At 45.7% G+C, this 20,527-nt stretch overlaps 1 protein-coding gene across 1 annotated transcript; it reads left to right on the top strand.

The window, feature by feature from the left end:
* The first annotated feature begins 681 nt into the window (after positions 1 to 681).
* Positions 682 to 19,833, top strand: Tgm6 (transglutaminase 6). Its single transcript, XM_004841155.2, has 13 exons — positions 682 to 826; positions 2,316 to 2,489; positions 3,041 to 3,283; positions 3,996 to 4,114; positions 5,745 to 5,873; positions 7,117 to 7,294; positions 7,915 to 8,053; positions 8,938 to 9,041; positions 9,116 to 9,358; positions 10,969 to 11,310; positions 17,170 to 17,324; positions 17,572 to 17,705; positions 18,609 to 19,833. Exons 1-13 carry the CDS (start codon positions 682 to 684, stop codon positions 18,760 to 18,762), a joined length of 2,259 nt encoding a protein of 752 aa, XP_004841212.2. The 3' UTR covers positions 18,763 to 19,833.
* Positions 19,834 to 20,527: the final 694 nt, after the last annotated feature.

Here is a 20,527-nt window from a genome sequence, read left to right as displayed (position 1 = left end):
TCACAAGCAACATTACCATGTGTGACACTACTTTCCACAGTCTAAATGGGGGACCTGGGAAAGTTTCAAATGATGTAAAACATAGTCTTCAATTTACATAATAGTTAATTCCTCTGGATTCATTAAATCTTACAATACTGTAAAACTTGATGAATATAAACATGTAAAACAGAGTTGGATTGGAGCTTTGATGATAATAAATAGATTTTCTTCATCTGAATGTCCATCAGGACAGTTAAACACTGTGTAGGACTTGGAACAACTGTCTTATCCTTTGTGTTTTTTGGTTTTTGTTTTTGTTTTTGTTTGGTACCGGGGATCAAACTCGGGTTCCATCATGTTTCAGAGTCTGACATCGCTGGTCTCTCTCCATCTCTGCAGCAGTCAAACAGTTTGCACAAATACCCAAAAAGCTTTGGGGCCGGGGATTTAGCTCAGTGGTTCCACCGCCTGCCCCGCAAGCACAAGGACCTGAGTTCAATCCCCGGTACCAATATATATATAGATATAGATATATCTATATATATCTATATATATATATATATCTCCAAAAAGCTCCTGGGCAGCATCATTCCCAGAACCACCACCAGTGATGATGGATCTTTAGCAGGAGGGTTACACTGCAGGCCCTTTGAGAACAAGGCCCTGTCTTTCTCCTGTGCTTCACATAAAGGAAACAGCATGTCCAAAGGCCCTGAACCAGAAGCAAGCACAGCAGGTTCAAGGAACAGTCTGGAAGCCAGTGCAATTAAAAAGGTTGAGTCGGGAGAAGAGAAAGAGAAGACTCAGAAAGATACCAAAGGGCTCAATCATGAAGGATTTGTGGGTCATTGTCAAGACCTCAACTCTGCTGAGTAAGACAGGAGCAATGGAGAGTTGAAAGAAGTGAGGTGACCTTAGATTTTAACAGGGTCCTCTGGCTGCTACCTGATTTGCATAATACTGATCTTCATTTGGCCATCAACTGTATATTTCATGACTATCAGGTCCCTGGCACCCAGCAGCACACCCAACACCTGAATCAATAAGCCTGATAGATGAGGGAAGAGAATGTTTGGGCTGAGGCCAGATTCATCACCCTCCTCTCCCCATCCAATTCAAGACTCAGCCTCAATGCCACTGTCAAGGAACCCATGCTTGTCACCTTCACACCCCAGACCTCTCTGTCATGTGCCCTTTCAGCACCTGTACTTCTTCTTTTTTTTTTTTTTTTTAGTACCAGGGATCGAACACAGGACCTTGGGCTTGCGAGGCAGGCGGTAGAATAGTTAGTCACCAGGTGGACTCATCTATTTGGGCATCACCCCTGCCCATCTAGAACATAATGAACATTGACTATCTCCAAGGACAGGCAGTGAGCCACACCATCACTCCAGAGGTTTTATTATTTCCATTCTGCAAAGAGGAAACTGAGGTACATAAGCAGAAGCCAGTAAGATGGCCAAGCCAGGATGTGTACCCCAGAGGCCCTGCTCATAACCGCTGACTCACACAGCCTCACATGCCCCCTGCTGAAGATAAGACCATGTTTACCTTGTTCACCATTATATGCTCAGCACCAGCCCCAGTCTGAAGAATATGCATTCCATCTTCAACATTGGATTGTGCATTGTGAATAGACTAACTCACTAAAATTTATTTTCAACTCCAAAATCAATTTTCTTGGCACTCTCTTGGTCATTTACAGACATGCATAGGATGGCAAAAAAAAAATGGAGGCATCGAACACTCATGTTTCTTGCTGACGTAAGTTGAACAGGTGACACTCTGGCTTCTGGTTTCAACTTTCATGAGTGTCCTTTCTTGGGTGGTTGCATTTTTGTGCTTTTTGTTGGTGATTTGCCGTTTAGAATGACATAGTGCTGAAGTGCTGTTTGGTGTTCTTAAGTGCAAGAAGACTGCATGTACCTTACAGAGAAAATAGATGCATGGGATAAACTTCATTCAGGCATGAATTACAATACTACTGGCAAAATGAGTTCAATGTTAATAAACCAGCAATATAAATTAACTAAGATGCCTTTACACAAAAATACACATAAAACAAAGTTACAGATTGATGAATAAATTGTGACCAGAGGTTCACAGGACCCTAACCCTTTATCTTCCTTACCAGCAAAAGTACTCACTAATTCGGCATTTGCCAGAATTTTATAGAGCATAATTGCAATGAATCACAAGAATTGAGGGTATGCGATAAATAATGGCTGGATGGACGCTTGGTTGGCAGGACAAAGTGGGTGGGCCACAAGCCAGGCTTGGATGAGAAACATGCCAAGGACTTAGCCTCATCTCCCTGTTCTCTCCCTGCTCAGGGGTCAGAGTCACCAAAGTGGATTGGCAGCAGACAAGGAATGGCGCTGCCCACAGAACCCGGGAATACTCTTGCTGTGAGCTGGTGGTTCGCAGAGGCCAGCTGTTCAGCATCAGGCTGTATCTGACTGGAGTCCTAGACAGAGAGGAGACCCTCACCCTCACAGTGGAGACAGGTAACTGAGCCCGCTCACGCCCCCTGCTGGGGAGTAGTGGGAGAGAATTCTTTTGTGACCAGTAATTTGAGACACTCAGGTGAGCAGTCTTTAGGGGAAATAAGTCCTTACGGTGGACCTAGCCTTGAACCCTGGAGGCTGCTGATAACAGCTTCCTGAAGACCACTGGAAGGTGCTGCCTGCAGAAAGTGGGATGAGTGAGGTGACTTCTCTGGAGCTCTATGCATGCCAAGGAATCCAGGGCTGCAGAGGGTATGGGAAATTACTGTGCATTTCTGGAACTCAAGCTCTTCCTTTCTTTCCTGGCCAGTAATAAGGCAGATTTTGGTTTGGAAAGGTGCTATCATGTTCTCCTTAACCCAGGAAGTGGCTGGGAGTCAAGGCAGCTGAAGTGTCCCACTCTGCTATTGACCTTGTGATCATTTGGGTGCTTCCCCCAACCATCTACAGCATTTCAGGGAGAGATCTGGGCTCCCAAGCCTGGGATTTCTCCACTTCTCTAAAGCTGGGTTCCCTAGGCTGGGTCACCTGATGCCCTCTCCTTCTGCCAGGGTCTCAGGCTTCCGAGGCCCTCCACACCAAAGCTGTGTTCCAGACAGCACATCTGGAGGTGGGTGATGCATGGACAGCAGCGAAGGAGGCACAGACCGGGAACACCGTGACTGTCAGCCTTGCCAGTCCTCCAGATGCTGTCATTGGCCGCTACCTGCTGAGTGCCAGGGCTTCCTCCCGCCACAAGCACGGCGACCGGAAGCTGGGCGAGTTTGTTCTGCTTTTCAATCCATGGTGCCCAGGTAGGAGCTGCCAAGTGCAAGGCAGAAAGTCTCCTGACAGCTAGCCTCAGAGGCCAGCCTGCCCCTGAACAGTGGGAGGCAGATTAAAGGGCAGGGAGGTGAATGCAAAGAACTTGACATGGACAGCAGCAGGTACTGGGCAGAGGAATCTCCTAGCCTGTGCCTAAGAGACAGGAAGCTAGCAGGTTCTGGTATCAGAGGCCAGTGGGTAGGGGTGGGGCCTGATAGTCAGGAGAGGCCTGAGAGTGGCTAAAAGCCAGGCTTTTGGACTCATTAGCTCCAGCTCTGCTAAGTCATTCTCTGTAATATGGGAATAATAAATAAAAACTAGTTCTTGGAATCTGGTAGGAATTCATAGAGCTAATGCTGTAAGGTGCAGGGTGCATCATAAGGGTAAGGGGCACCCAGGATCAGTATTCTTTTCCATGTTCAAGAAATATGAGTTTTCCATGGGTATCGAGGTGGGCCACCTAATGTGCAAGGATTTCTAAAACGCTCCCATCTTGGGCTGGGCAGGGGTTGGTCCCTGCCTGGAAAAGGACCACCCAGGAGGGATGGGGCTTGGCAAGGAGGAGGAGGGAGAGCCAGAGAGATGCCTGCCCCAATCAGCCTCCAGGCATCATCTGTCATTCCTGACCCCTGATGCAGCCCCTTCCCCAGACCAGTAGGGCCAGAGCCCCAGCCCATGCCAGGCCTGATGACTGCTTTTCAGAGGACGATGTATTTCTGGCCTCGGAGGAGGAGAGACAGGAGTATGTGCTCAACGACAGTGGCATCATCTACCGCGGTGTGGAGAAGCACATTCGAGCCCAGGGCTGGAACTACGGGCAGGTCTCCAAGGGCACAGCCAGAGGGCTGGGGTGTGGGAAAGGCCAATCTGGGAGCCCTGCTGGGTGCTCGCTTTTACCCAGGAGGGCAGGATGAGCTGATCCATTCATCTACACAGCAAATCCTTTCATTCATCCATTCATTCATTCAACCGCTATTGTGCAAGGGCCTGTGCTGGATCCTTGAAAAGGGGTGATACTTTGAATAGGATTTGCAAATAAAAGAGGTCAGTTCTGAATGGAAGAATAAATAGCTTCAATCAGTGGTTCTGAAACCCAAGTGTGTGTCAGAACCCAATGGAGGGCCCCTTAAAACACAAGTGGTGGGGCTCCTACCCTACCACTGCTGATTGAGCAGGTATAGGGCCAGGCTGAGAATCTGCAGTTTAACAAGTTCCTAGCTGATGCTGATGCTGATGCTACCAGGACCAGACTTTGAGAGCCACTGGCCTAGGGAAATACTGTCATCTTTCAGTAACAATAGGCAACCCGTTTCAGAACCCCCTGTAGGTACCAGATTTTGCAGGGGCTTGAGTCTCTTCCTCTTGTATCTTTAAATCATCTCTACATTACTTATAAAATCTAACAAAATGGAAGTGCTATTTAAATAGTTGCTATCCTGTATTGATTAGGAAATAATGACAAGGAAAAACTCTATACATGTTCAATATAGAGGTAATGTTTTTTTCCCAAATATTTTCAATCTGAAGTTGTTTGAATTCCTAGATACAGAACCCAAGGCCACAGAGCCCATCTATATGGAGGGCTGACTATAGTTACCATGCCAGCTGCAATGGAGGGAGGAAAGTTAGAGTGGTAAAGTGGGAGCAGAGGAACACAACGAGGGCAAAAGGAATCTCCATCTTGGAACTGAGGGTTTCATGATATTGGGATGGGGTCTCCAAATTTGGACAGGATCTGGGCAGGCAGGGAGGGGAAAGACTAGACAGAGAAGCATGGAAGTGGGAAGTAAAGGAGTCCGGAGTCTTCTAAAGGATTCTACCTGTGGGATCCAAGTGCCATGGAGGAGGAAGGTGGGACAGGCAAGTTAAAGTCTTGATTATCTAGCTGAAGAGTCCTACAGTGCCCTGCAGGCTAGAGGGGAAAGCTTTTGAGGCCCAAGGACTGGGTAAAGATGATATAATGGAGGGGCCCATCTAAGGAGTAACCACTACTCAGCACCCACCTCTTATAGCCATGGGAAAAGTCATCCTAGGGTTGCCCAGACTTTCCCAATTTTCAGAGAATAGAAAGCTAAATGTATATTTAAAATCCCTCAGGTTTTAAGTGTAACCAAGTAATCCAAATATATTGAAAGAATCATGTAAACCAAAGGAGCCTATTAGTGAGGCAGATGTGGCTTAAGAGCCACCAGTCTTATGACTTTACAGGGGGTGAGGGGAGCCATGGAAAGTTATTGCGCAGGAAAGGGACATGACTAAGTCTGAGCTTCCACTAACCCTGGTATTGCTTAGGGGAGAGTTTCTGGCACTTGGGGAGGAGCTGTGATGTTTCTGGGGACAGAGTGGGGGAAACTCCCATGCAGACAACCGTGACTGACCAGGTAGGGCTGTGGAAGGGCCTGGAATGTGCATGAGGCTCCAGCCTCTGAGCACAGCCTCTCTGGGAAGCAGTTTGAGGAGGACATCCTGAACATCTGCCTCTCCATCCTGGACCGAAGCCCCAGTTACCAAGAAGACCCAGCCACAGACGTGTCCTGCCGCCACAACCCTGTCTATGTCACCAGGGTCGTCAGTGCCATGGTGAGTAGCCCCGGCCTTCCCCTTCTCAAGATATATGCTCCTTCAAGGATCCACAAGCCAACTCCAGGGCCCAGCCGGGGATTTTTCCCAAATCCCCTTGTTTCTGTTCTCTATTGCTGTATAACCAACCACCCCCAAACACAGGGGCATAAAGAAACCTGTGTTGTGATTGCAATTCTGCAGATCAGGAATTTGAGCAGGGTACCATACAAATGGCTTGTCTCTGCATCAAGATGCTTCACTGGGGGTGTCTCAATGGCTGTGGCTGGGTGGGATGGTTTGGCAGGACCATACATCCGGGGACTTGATTCTGGTGATCAGCCTATGCCAGGTCTGCCTATGCCATGTCTTCTGGAGCTGGAATGTCCACTCTCTCACACCAGGCTCCTGGACTGAGGAGCAGCAGGGACTAGCCTGGCATCAAAGTTTTTCTCTGAGCAGCCTCTCCCTAAAGCTAGCTTGGCCTTACTCACAGCAGAGCAGCCTTATGCAGTGACTGTTCCAAGAAAAAACTAGTAAAGTTGCCCATCTTCCAAGGCTGGAACCTGAAACTGGTCCAGTAACTCTTCCACCATAGTCAGTAAACAAAAAGTCCCAGGCTGTCTCAGACTCAGGGGAGAGGCACAGATCTCACCTGTCCCTGGGAGGAGTGCATAGCTACACAGGCTCCAGGTTCAGGATCAAACTTTACCCAGCTTGCTGTGTAACTTGGGCAAGCCCCATAACCCCTCTAAACTTAGGTTTTCTCATTTAATATGAGAACCTACAGGTAAACTCAAACTAATTAACCTAATGTGCATAGATAGAGTCCTTAGAATAGTGCCTGGTCCACAGTAAGCACTCAGTAGATGTCAGCTGTCTCTATAATTATTGTACCACTAACAGCCCCAAAATAGAGATCATTTAAAACAGGAAATACTCTAAAATTATACATGATTTTAAAGAACAGATTATCCAAATCAAAGATAATTGGAAATTGTAAGTAGTGCCAAAAGTAGGAGTAGGTATTTTCTGGGGATTCAACCCTGGCCCTTGTGCATGCTAAGGACACACTCTACCCCTGAACTATATCCCCAGCCCTCCAAAAGTAGGTATTTTAAGACAGCAGAGCCCCTAAGTTTCAATTTAAAAGCAAGGAGTAACCCCAGTTGACCTGATAGTCCAAGCTGGGAAGATTTTGCAATGGTGAGGTTCCTGAAGGGGAAGGCCAGCCCAGTAGTGGACCCATGGCTCCTTCCCCCAGGTGAACAGCAACAATGACCGGGGCGTGGTACAAGGCCAGTGGCAGGGCAAATACAGCGGTGGCACCAGCCCGCTGCACTGGAGAGGCAGCGTGGCCATTCTGCAGAAGTGGTTCAAGGGCAAGTACAAGCCAGTCAAATACGGCCAGTGCTGGGTCTTCGCGGGAGTGATGTGTACAGGTATGGGAAGGGCTCCTCTCATCAGCCTACTCCCTCATTTGCATTCATTAACATATATTCGTATGTGCTCCAATCAGTCTGCCTTGATGAGGACATAGAAGTCTGGTTAATGAAGGGAAAGACCAGATACTGTAGTTTGTTTATTTGACTTTTGATCTTTCATTTGGCAAAAGAGTCCTCCCTTTGCCTCTAACTCAGTGAGTGGTTTAGGTGGGCTCTGTGGCCCCTTAGGACTTAGGTCCCCTCAGAAAAACTCTAACGTGACCCCAAGGGTTTGCCAGAATCAGAGCCCACCTGGCACTAAGGTCTCGGGAAGTTCCCTAAAAGATTGCTGAGAATGGGGCTGGGGATTTAGCTCAGTGGTTTCGCTGCCTGCTACGCAAGCTCAAGGACCCGAGTTCGATCCCTGGTACAGGCAAAAAAAAAAAAAAAAATAGATTGCTGAGAAGATGGTGGTATTGTGGAGGGAGCAGGAGTCCCAGCTCCCCGACCCTCCACCCAAAGTACAGGAAGTGGCCAGAATGAGGTGGAGCAGCCTGTGGGGGCACACAGATCCCAACTCACCTCCCAGGGTCTGGGTCCTGCCTGCCCCTGGAGCCTTTGGGCCCTCTGCTCTGCAGTCCTCAGATGCCTGGGGATCCCAACACGGGTGGTGTCCAACTTCAACTCAGCCCACGACACCGACAAGAACCTGAGTGTGGACAAATACGTGGACTCCTTTGGGCGGACCCTGGAGGACTTGACAGAAGACAGCATGTGGTGAGTCCCAGGCCTGTCCAGCCTAGCCCCAAGTGGTCATTTTCTTTTCTCTTCTCCTCATACCGACATTTCTTTCTGATGGTGGGGCCTCCACCACCACCTAGCTTGATAGAGTCACCCTTCTTACTCCTGGGTGCTCATCAAGATATTTTCCCAAAGGGCTGGGGATTTAGCTCAGTGGTTCCGCTGCCTGCCTCACAAGCACAAGGTCCCGAGTTCGATCTCCAGTACCCCCCCCAAAAAGAAAAGAAGATATTTGCCCAAAGACAGTGATCTTCCTCAGAGGAGCTCTGAGGCCAGCTGTAAAGATGCCAAATCAGGCAAACCAAGAACGAGTTTCTCTCTGCTGCCTACTTCCTGTGTGACCTTGTGAGACCCTTCCTAGTCCTATATCCTTACCTTGAATACAGGAAACTGAGGATAAACCAGGAACTGCTTACTAGGGCCTACAGACTTCTGCATAATCTAAACCCTACCTATCCTCATATTCATCATGTCTCAGAGATACTTGCATACTTTCTATTCCTTGTCTCAGAAACTTTGCACACACTGTTCCTTCTGCCTGGTGTATTCCCTTCACTCTTCCTCTTGCTAATTCTGTCTCACCTATGGCATCATGTACATAAAGTAGGTCTCCAGAAGTTATTCTCTGTTCAAGCCCCTCTTTCTTCACAGCACTTATTGTCACTTGCATTGTTTAAGTTTATCCACTAACTTGATCTTTCCTGTCCTTCCATCTGTCCCCTTTGTTTGACTGTAAGCTGCAGCATGAGGGCAAGGATCTTCTGTCTTGTTTACAGTTGTATTTCTGGCACCCTGAAGAACAGGTTCTGTATATATGTACGTGCTCAGAGAGGGCACCTTGCCCATCCTTTCTCTCACAGGAATTTCCATGTCTGGAACGAGAGCTGGTTTGCCCGACAGGATCTGGGCCCCTCTTACGATGGCTGGCAGGTTCTGGACGCTACCCCCCAGGAAGAGAGCGAAGGTGGGACTCACTGGATGTGTCCCAGACCCCTGTCTTCCCTCCCAGCACTGCTCACACCCACCCATCCCACCCAGGCATGTTCCAGTGTGGCCCAGCCTCAGTCACAGCCATCCGCGAGGGCGACATACATTTGGCCCATGATGGCCCCTTCGTGTTCGCGGAGGTCAATGCAGACTACATCACCTGGCTGTGGCACAAGGATGAGAGCCAGGAGCGTGTGTACTCAGACACAAAGAAGATCGGGAGGTGCATCAGCACCAAGGCAGTAGGCAGTGACTCCCGCGTGGACATCACCAGCCTCTACAAGTACCCAGAAGGTAGGGGCCACGTGGTAGCTTTTATTAGCTTCCCAGGATGGCCCATGGGCTGTAGAGAGCCAGGGCAGAGAGTGGCCCAGGGCCAGATCCTATCTGAATGTTATGACAGTGACCAGCACTTCTGCTCAGCATTGTCTCAGGCTGGAGCCAAGTACCTCTATTTAAGCTAAATTAATTGCTTCCTCTGTTTGCTAAGTTTCTCCACTGTGTTAGATGATTTCCCACATATAATGATAACAGCCTCATTTCCTTGACCACTTGCCATATGGCAGGCACTGTATTTAGGTACATTCACATATGATCCTGATAATTACTGCTAGTAATAATAGTGATGGTCATAACAGGTATTGTCCATTGAACACCTAGGAAACATGGTGCTAGGCACAGTTCAGAATAATAGTGACAGCAGTTTCTGCTTGTCATCTGCCAGGACCTCTGCCATGGTCACTCGTTTATGGTCACTGGTTTATGGAAGAGCCTGTACAAAAACAAGACAGTTGCATTTTTTCTCATAGCTGCCTCCAACTATATTCTTTTCCATGGAAGAACGTGTCCCTAAACAAGGACACGATCTGATCCATATATGCCTAGCCATTTCTGCTTGCTAAAACAATGTTAACAAATAACTAAGACTTCTAGTTCAGCCAGCCAACTGGTACATGCCTATAACCCCAGCTACTTGGGAATCAGAGGCAGAATGATGAGAAATTTAAGGCCAGTCTCAGCAACTTAGTGAAATACTGTCTCAAACTAAAAAATGAAAAGGGCTGGAGAAGTAGTTTAGTGGTAGAGTACCCCAGGGTTCAATATTCAGTAATAGAAAGAAAAAAAAAGACTTCCTGGAGCGGGGACTTGGTCTGCTCTAGCCACCTCCACTGCAGATGAGCAGAGAGGTCTCCATTTGACATCACCCTCAGGTCTCAGATAATATGTGGCTCAGCAGAACAGGTGAGCAAACCTCCTACCAGAAATAAAATGCCAACCTTCCCTTCCAGTAGGTAGTCCAGTCTTTACTGGCCAGCCGCTTCTTCATGTTGATTCTTTTAAACACCGCCCTCCCCCCACACACACCACCACCATTCCCTCCCACCTGTCTCTAGGAACATGGCACTTGAGTGACTGATGGTGACTTCCCTTCTTTGTCCTTTCCTTACTGTCCTGGACTGGGCAATGGATGGGTGGAGGGTGGTGAGGCCTCCTTGGCACCAGGGCCTCTCTCGCAGGTCCTCCAGGTTGGCTGGTCCCATCTGCTGAGAACTTCTGGAACCTAGAATGCAGGGTCTTTAGCGGCATTGGTCCTGAGCTTTGGCTATACCTCAGGAGAAATCAACATCCTGCTACATGATGACAATGAGTTTCTCACCTGCTTGTCAGAGAAGCCTGAAATCTGCATCTGTATGTGAAATTTCCTGATTTGAAGCTATTGGCAGCTGGTTAAAAATTCATTTAAATAGAGAATCTGATGCAGACAAATGAAATGGCTGACTTCTGCAATTGAGGCCATGGGAATTTGCAGTAGTGACAGAGTGGTGGCCTCAGCCAGAGAAGTAGGCTGGGCCTGGTGGAGGTGGCAGGGGGTGCCTGTCACTGACGGTAGTACTACCCTGCAGGGTCTCAGAAGGAGAGGCAGGTGTACCGCAAGGCCATGAAGAAGCTGCTCAGTGTGGAAGCCTGGGGGAAGAGGTCGCAGATCCAAAGGGCCAGCAGGCACAGCCTCCAGCATGATGACCTCCTGGAGCCGCCCACCAAGCCCAGCATCACTGGCAAGTTCAAGGTGCTGGAACCGCCAGTGCTGGGCCATGACCTGAAGCTGGCTCTGAGCTTGGCCAGCCTCACCTCCCAGGTCCTGCAAGTCCAGGTCAATCTGAGTGGTGCCACCATTCTCTACACCCGCAGGCCAGTGGCAGAAATCCTGCATGAGTCCCACACAGTGAGGCTGGACCCGCAAGAAGGTGGGAACACCATGGCTTGGTAGCATTTGGCTAACCCAGAGAGGGTTGGGGATGGGGGTGGGAGATTCTGGATCTATGTTCATTCCTGGGAAGGAAAGGGATATTCCTGAGCTTTGTGCTCAGTGCCTTGTCTCTTGTCCCCACTTTACAGTTAAGAATACTGAGGCTCAGAGGGGTAAATAATGGTAATATCAATAGAAGGCTACAATCACTTGTAGCAAACTCATCTGATGGTGAAGTGATTTGTAGTCTCAAAATCATCCTAACTGGTATGAGTATTTATATTTCAAAGAAACACATTTCATAGTGCATGATGTATGCCTTGTATTATTTTCTAATATCCAAAAATATCTCGGAGTCCATCCAGCTCCAGGTGTGCAGCATGAGAGGAGAGGACCAATAAGAGATAGTAAGTGCCCTTATGTGCCAAGCTGTCCCAAGAACTTGTCAAGTGCTATTGGGAGTACCATTCCTTGGAACCAAGGTCACACAATTAGTGCAAGTAGTGGTAAGACTCAACCCCCAGCAGCCATACCATAGGGACACTCCTAACCAAGGACAGGGACTGACCAAAACCAGGATTCTAAGTCAGAACTGTTGGACCCTGGGGCATATGGTTGCAGCTGGCTCCATGGCTTGACTGTGGGTGGTGGGCAGATCAGCACACGCCAAGGACACTTAATGTGCCTGACAGTACATTTGCCTCAAACGTGACCTTAGTATTTCACTGCAAAACCACTAAGTGGCTTCAGACTTTTTGAAGGTTTTTGTATAATTTTAACTGACTTTATTCCAATTGCCTTTTTTTTAATATAGCAAAGATTTTTTCTTTCATAATTCTTAGATACATAGTGCTTCATGTATGAGTTAGTAAATGTATCCCGTTTGATTATTCTTTCTTCCTTCTTGTCTCTCTGTCTCTGCTTCCCTTTCCCTCCATCTCCCTATCTCTCTGTCTGTCTGTCTCTCTCTCTCTCTCTCTCTCTCTCTCTCTCTCTCTATTTCCTGCCTTGGTCTCATTGTCTCTTTCTGACTCTGTTTCTCTCTCTGTGTCTCTGCTCACCCTCTTTTCCCTCCCCGCTTCCCTCTCTCACTTCCTCCCCCTTCAAAGAGTCAGTTAAACAAAGTTTAATTGAAGTTGTTCTCTGGACCAGTTTCTGGCAAGTGAACCTTGTAGAGTTTGACAGGGCATGAAAACATATGAAGGAGGTGTCACACATTTGTAGCTCTTTTTGTCATTTTTTTGTCACAAAATTCAAATCATAAAATAACACTTCATAACGAAATACTAATTAATATACACTTTCCCCTGGCTTTTAGCAATCTTTTTCATGTTAAAAGGAATACATATTCATTAAAGATTTTAAGAGCAAACAAAAAAATCGCTTGTGATCTTACCACCCACCTACAAACTGTTAACAGGTTTTCCTTCCAAATTTTTAATGCCAATTTGCTTTTGAAAAACAGAGTTCTAATTAAATATTGCAAATACTCATTAGTGCTCTGCTCTTTTCATATTACATTGTAATTTAAATATTTCTAAAGTGCTTCATAAACATTTTAATAAATATGTGCTGTTTAAATAAATATATGATGATTTATCTTTTCTTTTGGGTAGTTATCAGCTTATTGTTATTAAAAATAACATTAAAGAAAACACCTTCGTACAAAAAATTTTCATTTTTTTCTTCTGGAGTTTGGACTATTTAATTAGAATAGATTCGCAAAAATGGAATTCTTGAGGCAAGTGGCATGGCTGTTAGACTTATGATCTATTAAAATATATTAATAGACTTTATTTTTCTAGGTTTTAGATTTACAAAAAAAATTGAGTGGAAAGTACAGAGAATTCCACCTAACACTTCACCACCGCCCGTATTCTCCTCTTATTAACTCCTTGCATACTTGTGGTACATTCCTTACAATTGATGAGCTGATGTTAACTTGTTATTTTTAACTGAAGTCCATAGTTTACATTAGGGATCACTCTTGAAGTTATACAGTCTATGAGTTTTTGAAAAATGCATAGTATCTATTATTAAAGAATCATAAGAAATCATTCTATTGCCTTAAAACTCCCCTGTGCTTTGTGTCTTCATCCCTTTCTCTCTCCCTCCCTCCCTAACCCTGCATCCCCAGCAACTACTGATCTTTTTGCTGTCTTTTTAGTTTCATCTTTTCCAGAAAATCAGAGTTGGAATCATATAGTTGGTAGCCTTTTCAAATTGGTTTCTTTTCCTTAGCAATATATATTTATGTCTCCTCCATGTTTAGTTTTGTTTATCTCTTGATATCTCACTTCCTTTGATCACTGAACAGTATTCCCTTATGTGGGGTGCAGTGTATATGTCCACTCATCTACTGAAGGCATCTTTCTTGGTTGCCTACAATTTGGAGCAATTAAGAATAAAGCTGCTGTAAGCATTTGTATTAGTCCATTCTGCATTAGTACAATGAAATACCTGAGGCAAATTAACTTGAAAAAAAGAATGGAAAGGAAAAAGGGAGAGAGGGAGGGAGGGAGAAAGGAAGGAAGGAAGGAAGGAAGGAAAGAAGGAAAGAGGGATGGAAGAAAGGAGAAGAGATTTATCTAATTCACAGCTTTGAAGACTGAAAATTCAGATACATGGCACAGGCTCTGGCAAGGGCCCCTCCACAAATGACAGAGCACCTATCGAGGGAAATATATCTTAAAACAGAAAACAAGACATACTGAGGTTTCAGTCTCCTTCAGGGGTACACCCTCCATGACCTACAGACCTTCCACTAGGCCCCACTTCTTAAAGGTCCCACCACCTCATAATATTGCTACTGTGAGAAAAGCCTCCAACACAGCAACATTTTGGGGAACACACTTAAGTAATATCTAAACCATAGCAACACCATGTGCAGGTTTTTGTGTGAACAATGCATTTTTTATTTGGATAAATACCCAGGAGCTCAACTGCTGGATCATACAGTAAGAGTATGTTTAGTTCTGTAAGAAACTGCCAAACTGTCTTCCATGGTAGCTGTATCATTTTGCATTCCCAGCAGCAATGAATGAGAGTTTCTGTTGTTCTATACCCTACCCAGCATGTGATATGTATTTTGGATTAATACCATTCTAGCAGGTATGTAATAGTATTTCATTGTTATTTTAATTTACAATTTTCTACTGATGTGTGATGTTGAACATCTCTTCATATGTTTATTTGACATCTTTGTGTCTTCTTGAGTGAAATGCTTATATCTTTTGCTCATGTTTCAATTGGATTTTTTGTTTTCTTATTGTTGGATCTTAGAAAGTCTGTGTCTTTTATCAGATGTGTCTCTAGCAAATATTTTCTACTCTAACTTGCCTTCTCATTCTCTTGACAGTGTCTTTTGCAGGGTAGAGTTTAATTTTCATAAAATCCAATGTATCCATTTTTTTCTTTCATGGATCATGCCTTGGTATTGTAGGCAAAAAGTCATTATCAAACACAAGGCCATCGAGGTTTTCTGCTATGTTATCTTTAGTTTTACATTATTGCATTTTATGTTTACGTCTATGACCTATTTTGGGTGAATTTTATGAAGAATGTAAAATCTGTCTAGATGTTTATTGGTTTGTTTGTTTGTTTGAGGGGTCTCACTATGTAGACCAGGCTGGCCTCAAATTTGCAACAATCATCCTGCCTCAGTCTCCCAAGTGCTGGGATTACAGGCATGCACCACCGTGCCTCTTCCAGGCTGGGAGCCATGGCACGCTGACCTGCAAGTCTCCTCTGGGCTGGGAGCTGTGGCATGCTGACCCAGAGGCCTCCTCCATGCTGGGAGCCACGGCATGCCTTTGTCTAAATATTTAATTGAGCTGTCATTCTTGTATCTGTAGGTGTGTGAAGCCCTTTTGTCTTTTGGTTTTTTGTTTCTTTTTCTGTATACATGTAAATGCAGCCAGATTCGCACCTGTGCTGAGCTGAGAGCTGTGTGCAACCAGATTTCCCCACTCTGTATCCTCCAGGGTCAGTGTTCTGGGGGCAGTTTCCTCTTTGGTTCTCAAGAAGAGATGATTTCCTGTAGGGACAGTTTGTAAAGGTTTCAGTCCATAATCAGCTGGCTCCAAGGAAGGGTGGCATGGTAGAGGGGCATCACAGAGGAGAAACAGTTCATAGAGTCCACATGGTACAAAAAGCTAAATCTTATTTCTTTTCTACTCTATGCACCAAATGATAAACATTGTAATTGCTGCTTTTGTCACATTCCACAAATTTGATGCTTTATTTTTGTTTTCATTTAGTTGATAATATTTTAAAATTTATTTGAGATGTCTTATTTGGCCTACATTTTTTTAGAAGTATGTTGTTTAATTTCCAAGCACTCTGGATTTTCCAGCTGTCTTTCTGTTATTGGTTTCTAGCTTAATTCCACTGTAGTCTCAGGGCATACATTGCATGATTTCTATTTTTTCAAGGTTGTTAATATGCTCTTTATGGCAGAGAATGTGATCTATCTTGGTGACTGTCCCATGTGAACTTGAGAAGAATGTGATTCTGCTGTCATTAGAGGAAGTATTCGATAGATATCAATTATATCCAGTTGACTATTGATGCTGTCGAGAATCACTGGTCTAGGGAAAAGGTCTCAGCTTTGCTCAAATTATCAGTAGAGTCCATGTTTCAGAGGCCTTCAAGAAGCTTTACTCTGAACATTGTGGGGGGGGAAAAAACTTTCTCTGACTTTCTCTCTAGGTTTGAACTTGTGTCAAAGCTCTGTTTATGCATATCATTTGGTGGCATACGATGGTTCTTTATGCTGGAGCCTATTTGCATTTCTAACAAGTTTCCTAGTGATGCTGATACAACTGGTCTCAGGACCCACACTTGGAGAACCATGGTCTCCCAATATGCAAGGAGTAAATGAAATACTGTATACAAAGTATTTGGCACATTCCTACCATCTAATAAACATAGACTTTTTGGTGGTATTTGTCAGTGTTTTCATATTACTGTTAAGTTGGGGATAACAGTAATAATATCTGCTCATGGAACTGTGATGATTAAATGAGTTAATCCATGAATATACTTCCAAATGCCCAGCATGCTTTAATCCTTAATTAAAAGTTAGCTTTCATAATTATGAATTATTGTGTTCTTGAAGTAGAAGTTCTTCTAGCAATAACATATTAGAATAAGGGAGTCCAGAAAACAAGGTAGTACTTTAACACATGGACAGCCTACTGGCCTTCAGAAGCATGTACTATATGCAAAATCCTGAGGGACCAAGAGTATGAGGTCATTCAAGCTTAAGCATCTTTTCCACAAGTTCAAAACTCAGATGCCTTTGGGGTCAGGGGAAAAAAGCATAAAAGGAAACACTAACAGAAAAAAGGATGGTAGGGCCTAGAACAAATCAAAAAGGACACGATGCACCTAAAAGACATATAGTGGACTGAAATCCCAAGTTTAACTGATGGGGAGATATGGCTTGTGGCCACAAGAAGAGAATCCACAGGCAAGGAGTCTGTAGTTGAAAAGAAGGAGATTAGAGATGGCCAGGACCATGGGAACTCAGAAAGCATGTGGGTACTTCAGTAATTAGGGAAAGTTTAGACACACATTTGAGAGGTTTTGGAGAGACAGCCTGATGTCATGATAGCTTCCTGCCATAAATCCAAACCCCATTTTGCTTTGGTTCCTTATGTACTTACTGGGTGACTTTAGATAAGAAATTACCCTCTCTGAGATTTGGGTTGCTTTATCTATGAATTAAAGAGAATATTATGCCTTTCTCTGAATGATTGCAAGGATCAGAGGGGATACAGCTATTAGTTGGGCATCCCTTTCCTCCTGCTGGGTACCACTGAGCCCCAACACCCATTTCTTCCTTCCCTTCCAGAAAAGAAAATTCCAATCACAATATCTTACTCTCAGTACAAAGAGAACCTGACTGAGGACAAGAAGATCCTGTTGGCTGCCATGTGCCTTGTCACCAAAGGAGAAAAGCTCCTGGTGGAGAAGGACATTACTCTGGAGGACTTTATCATCATCAAGGTGATGCCTGTCCACATCCACCAACCTAATCCTAGCAGACTCCCTTCAGAGCTTGGAGAGGCCATCAGAAACTGGGAGGTTGTGCCTTTGGCTCTCAAGGGTGGGAAGGAGTGGTGTGGGTGCAGGGGCATCCAGTAATGGGGCATGTGGAGGCAAGAGTAGATCTGACTAATCCTCTGACCCAACCAGGAACATGGGCTTCCTGGGAGTAAGGGGAAAGGATGGCTCATGGGTGTTGTCCCTCCAGGTGCTGGGCCCAGCCACAGTGGGAGTGGCAGTTGCTGTAGAAGTGACCGTGGTCAACCCCCTCTCAGAAAGAGTGAAGGATTGTGTGCTGATGGTGGAGGGCAGTGGCCTTCTTCAAGGACAGCTTAGCATTAAGTATGTACCAAGCTGGGTTGGCAAGGAGAAGGGCTGCCTTCCTCAGGCCATGAGCCAGAGAGAATCTCCTCAGAGAACAGGAGACATTCTAGAAACTAGCAACAAGCCTATCACATCAGCCTTCATCCATTCAATCATGAATTTACTCAACAATATAGTTATTTGCTCACTCACATCACTCATTGACACTTTCACTCATTTACCCATTTGCCTGTTCATTCACTGTTCCTCATTCATTCACCCTCTTTGATTCATTCATCCATTCTTTTATTCACAATTTTTACCCACTCATTCAGTTTTGATTGGCTCATTCATCCACTCATTCATTCTTCAATTTGCTCACTTATCAATAGCATATATTATATATGATCATTATATTCACTCATTTATTCATTTATTCATTCACACATGCTCCATTCATTCATGAACTTATTTATTGAAAAGGGCAGGAGATGTAGCTCAGTGATAGAGCGCTTGCCTAGCATCATAAGGCCCTAGATTAAGTCTCAAGTACTGGAAGAAAAAAAAAAAGAGGGAGGGAAGTAAGAGGACTTGTCAGACAGAGGTCTCTGGACTGATGTAGTCAGAGAAGGTCCCCTAAGGAGTAGAAACTTTACCAGGGCCTTGGGTGTGAGGAAAATGGGAAGGCGTCCTGGGAGAGAGGAACCCTAAAGACAAAAGCCCAGGGAAGGGAAGTGTTAGGTAAATTCAAGACACAGAGGAAACTAACCTGGCTAGAGGCCAAGAATGTGAGTGGCAGGTGGAAAGATTAAGATGGAAACATGTTGATGAGGTTCAAATGTCAAACAAAGTAAACTTGACCCTGTGTGCTTCTGGGAGACTGGACTCACTTAGAATGGAGAGAGGTCTGATGGTTTGCCTTCCCCTTCCCCTTGCCTCCAGCATACCCACCCTGCAGCCCCAGGAGAGGGCCTTGGTCCAGTTCAGCATCACCCCAACCAGGAGTGGCCCACGGCAGCTGCAGGTGGACCTCGTCAGCCCCCACTTCCCAGACATCAAGGGCTTCGTGATCATCCACGTGGCCGCAGCCAAGTGATGGGCCCAACTGAGAGAGGAGGATATGTTCACCTCATATTGCTTCCTTGTGGGGAGCCAGAAGCCCTGGGTTCATCCTGTTTCAGACTCTGCCCTACTTTGAATTTAGGTCCCTCCTAGGCCTCACCTTCCTCATTTTTAAAATGAGGTGTTGGACTCAGCAGTCCCTAACCTTTTGGACACATGATGTAAGGACCTAGGCCTCCTCTACCCCACCATCTCATCATCCTCCTACTATAGCTGGGAGGCTGATGTCCACAAGCATCGCAGCAGCCTGGTCACCCAGCTCCACTGGCTCTGCCCAGCATTTTACCTCCTTGCCTCTCGCTCAGCTCTTCAAATATCTTGGCCACATCCAGACCGTAGAATCCTCCCAGACCCAACAGAGACCCCAAAATATTACAGCTGGACCTAAACATCCCTCAACACCCCCATTACAGAGAAGAAAAAGTCTAACCAAGGCCACAAGGTGAGCTAAAGACAGAGTTGGGCCATGTGTATGTATCCCTTTATCCCATCTATATTCTACCCCCCAAATCATGTTTCAATTTCAAGCAAGGGGAGAGATTTCCTCTCAATGGAAACCCAATCTCTGGATTTGAGGAGCTACTACTGCCTAAGAGCTGTTAAAGAAGATAAAGGAAGCTCCATCAGACTGGATTGTATTCCCGGAAAATATGCTGCCAAAAATCTGATCTGGTTATGGCAAGCCCAGCCACACCCAGTAGTTCTTCCTTTGGAACCAGCACAACACTAGCAAAACATCTCTAGGAGCTTGCACTATACAGATCATGGGATTGGAGTCAAACCAAGCACAGACCCCAGGGATAAGAACCAGAGTAGACTCAACCAGGCTCTGAGATAACCACACTGGATATGAAATTCTGTGGAATTTTCTACACAGCCCAAAAAACCCTAAAATTCATGATATAATTTAAGTAATCTAAACAACAATAACAAAACAGGCTCCTCTGCAGTGAGACACCGCCTGGATACAAATTCAGATGAGAATAACTTATGTGGGGGTCTCTGCTGAAAGGGGGTCAAACAAACACACAAGCAGCATGTGATGGATGGTCCTCGTGACACTTTGGTGCAAGCATTTCCCAGATGGTGCTACAGAATGTGGAATGGGATTTGGAGAACCAGATGAGCAAATGAGTAGATTTTCTTCTCTTTTCTTTTGAGACAGGGTCTCACTAATTTGCCTGGGCTGGGACTGAAGTTGCTATCCTCCTGCCTCAGCCTCCCAGGGTTGGGATTACAGGTGTGCCACCACACCCAGAAAGTGTATGTGTTCAATGTGTTCAGTGAGTCAGGTCCTCAGGCTGCTTCCCCTCCACAATCCCTTTTGCAAATCTAGGTTTTTGATATTGATTCCATATAAGAGGGGCAGCTGGAGGAACAGGGCAGGCAGCCTTTCCCTGGGGACTGAAGTCAACACCAGGCCATTGTCCCACTCCAGGGGGCTCTGTTCTGCAGGTAGCCAGGAGGGGACTCCCTAAGTGGGGCTCAGGACTGTTCACTCTTCCAGCAAACACCACCAAACTTCCCCCCTGAAACTCCCACAGCTGGAGTCTCCCAGGAGCTGATTCTGAGGTGGAGTTTGGGGAGCAGCATGTTGGCTGAAGAGTGACCTGGAGATCAACATCCATGGAAGGCAATGGGGGAGCAGGAGAGGGCAGAGGCAGGGCTCAACCATGAGTCAGGCCCTGTGACAACCTCAGGGCAACCCACAGACAGCTCAGAGCTAGGACGGGAGAGTA

The sequence above is a fragment of the Heterocephalus glaber genome, unplaced genomic scaffold (genome assembly GCF_053883595.1).
Source record: "Heterocephalus glaber isolate CG9 unplaced genomic scaffold, H.glaber_assembly_v1.0 deba00001532, whole genome shotgun sequence".
Classification (NCBI taxonomy): domain Eukaryota; kingdom Metazoa; phylum Chordata; class Mammalia; order Rodentia; family Bathyergidae; genus Heterocephalus; species Heterocephalus glaber.
Note: the sequence above shows the minus strand (reverse complement) of the source record. Positions and strands in the feature narration are given on the sequence as shown.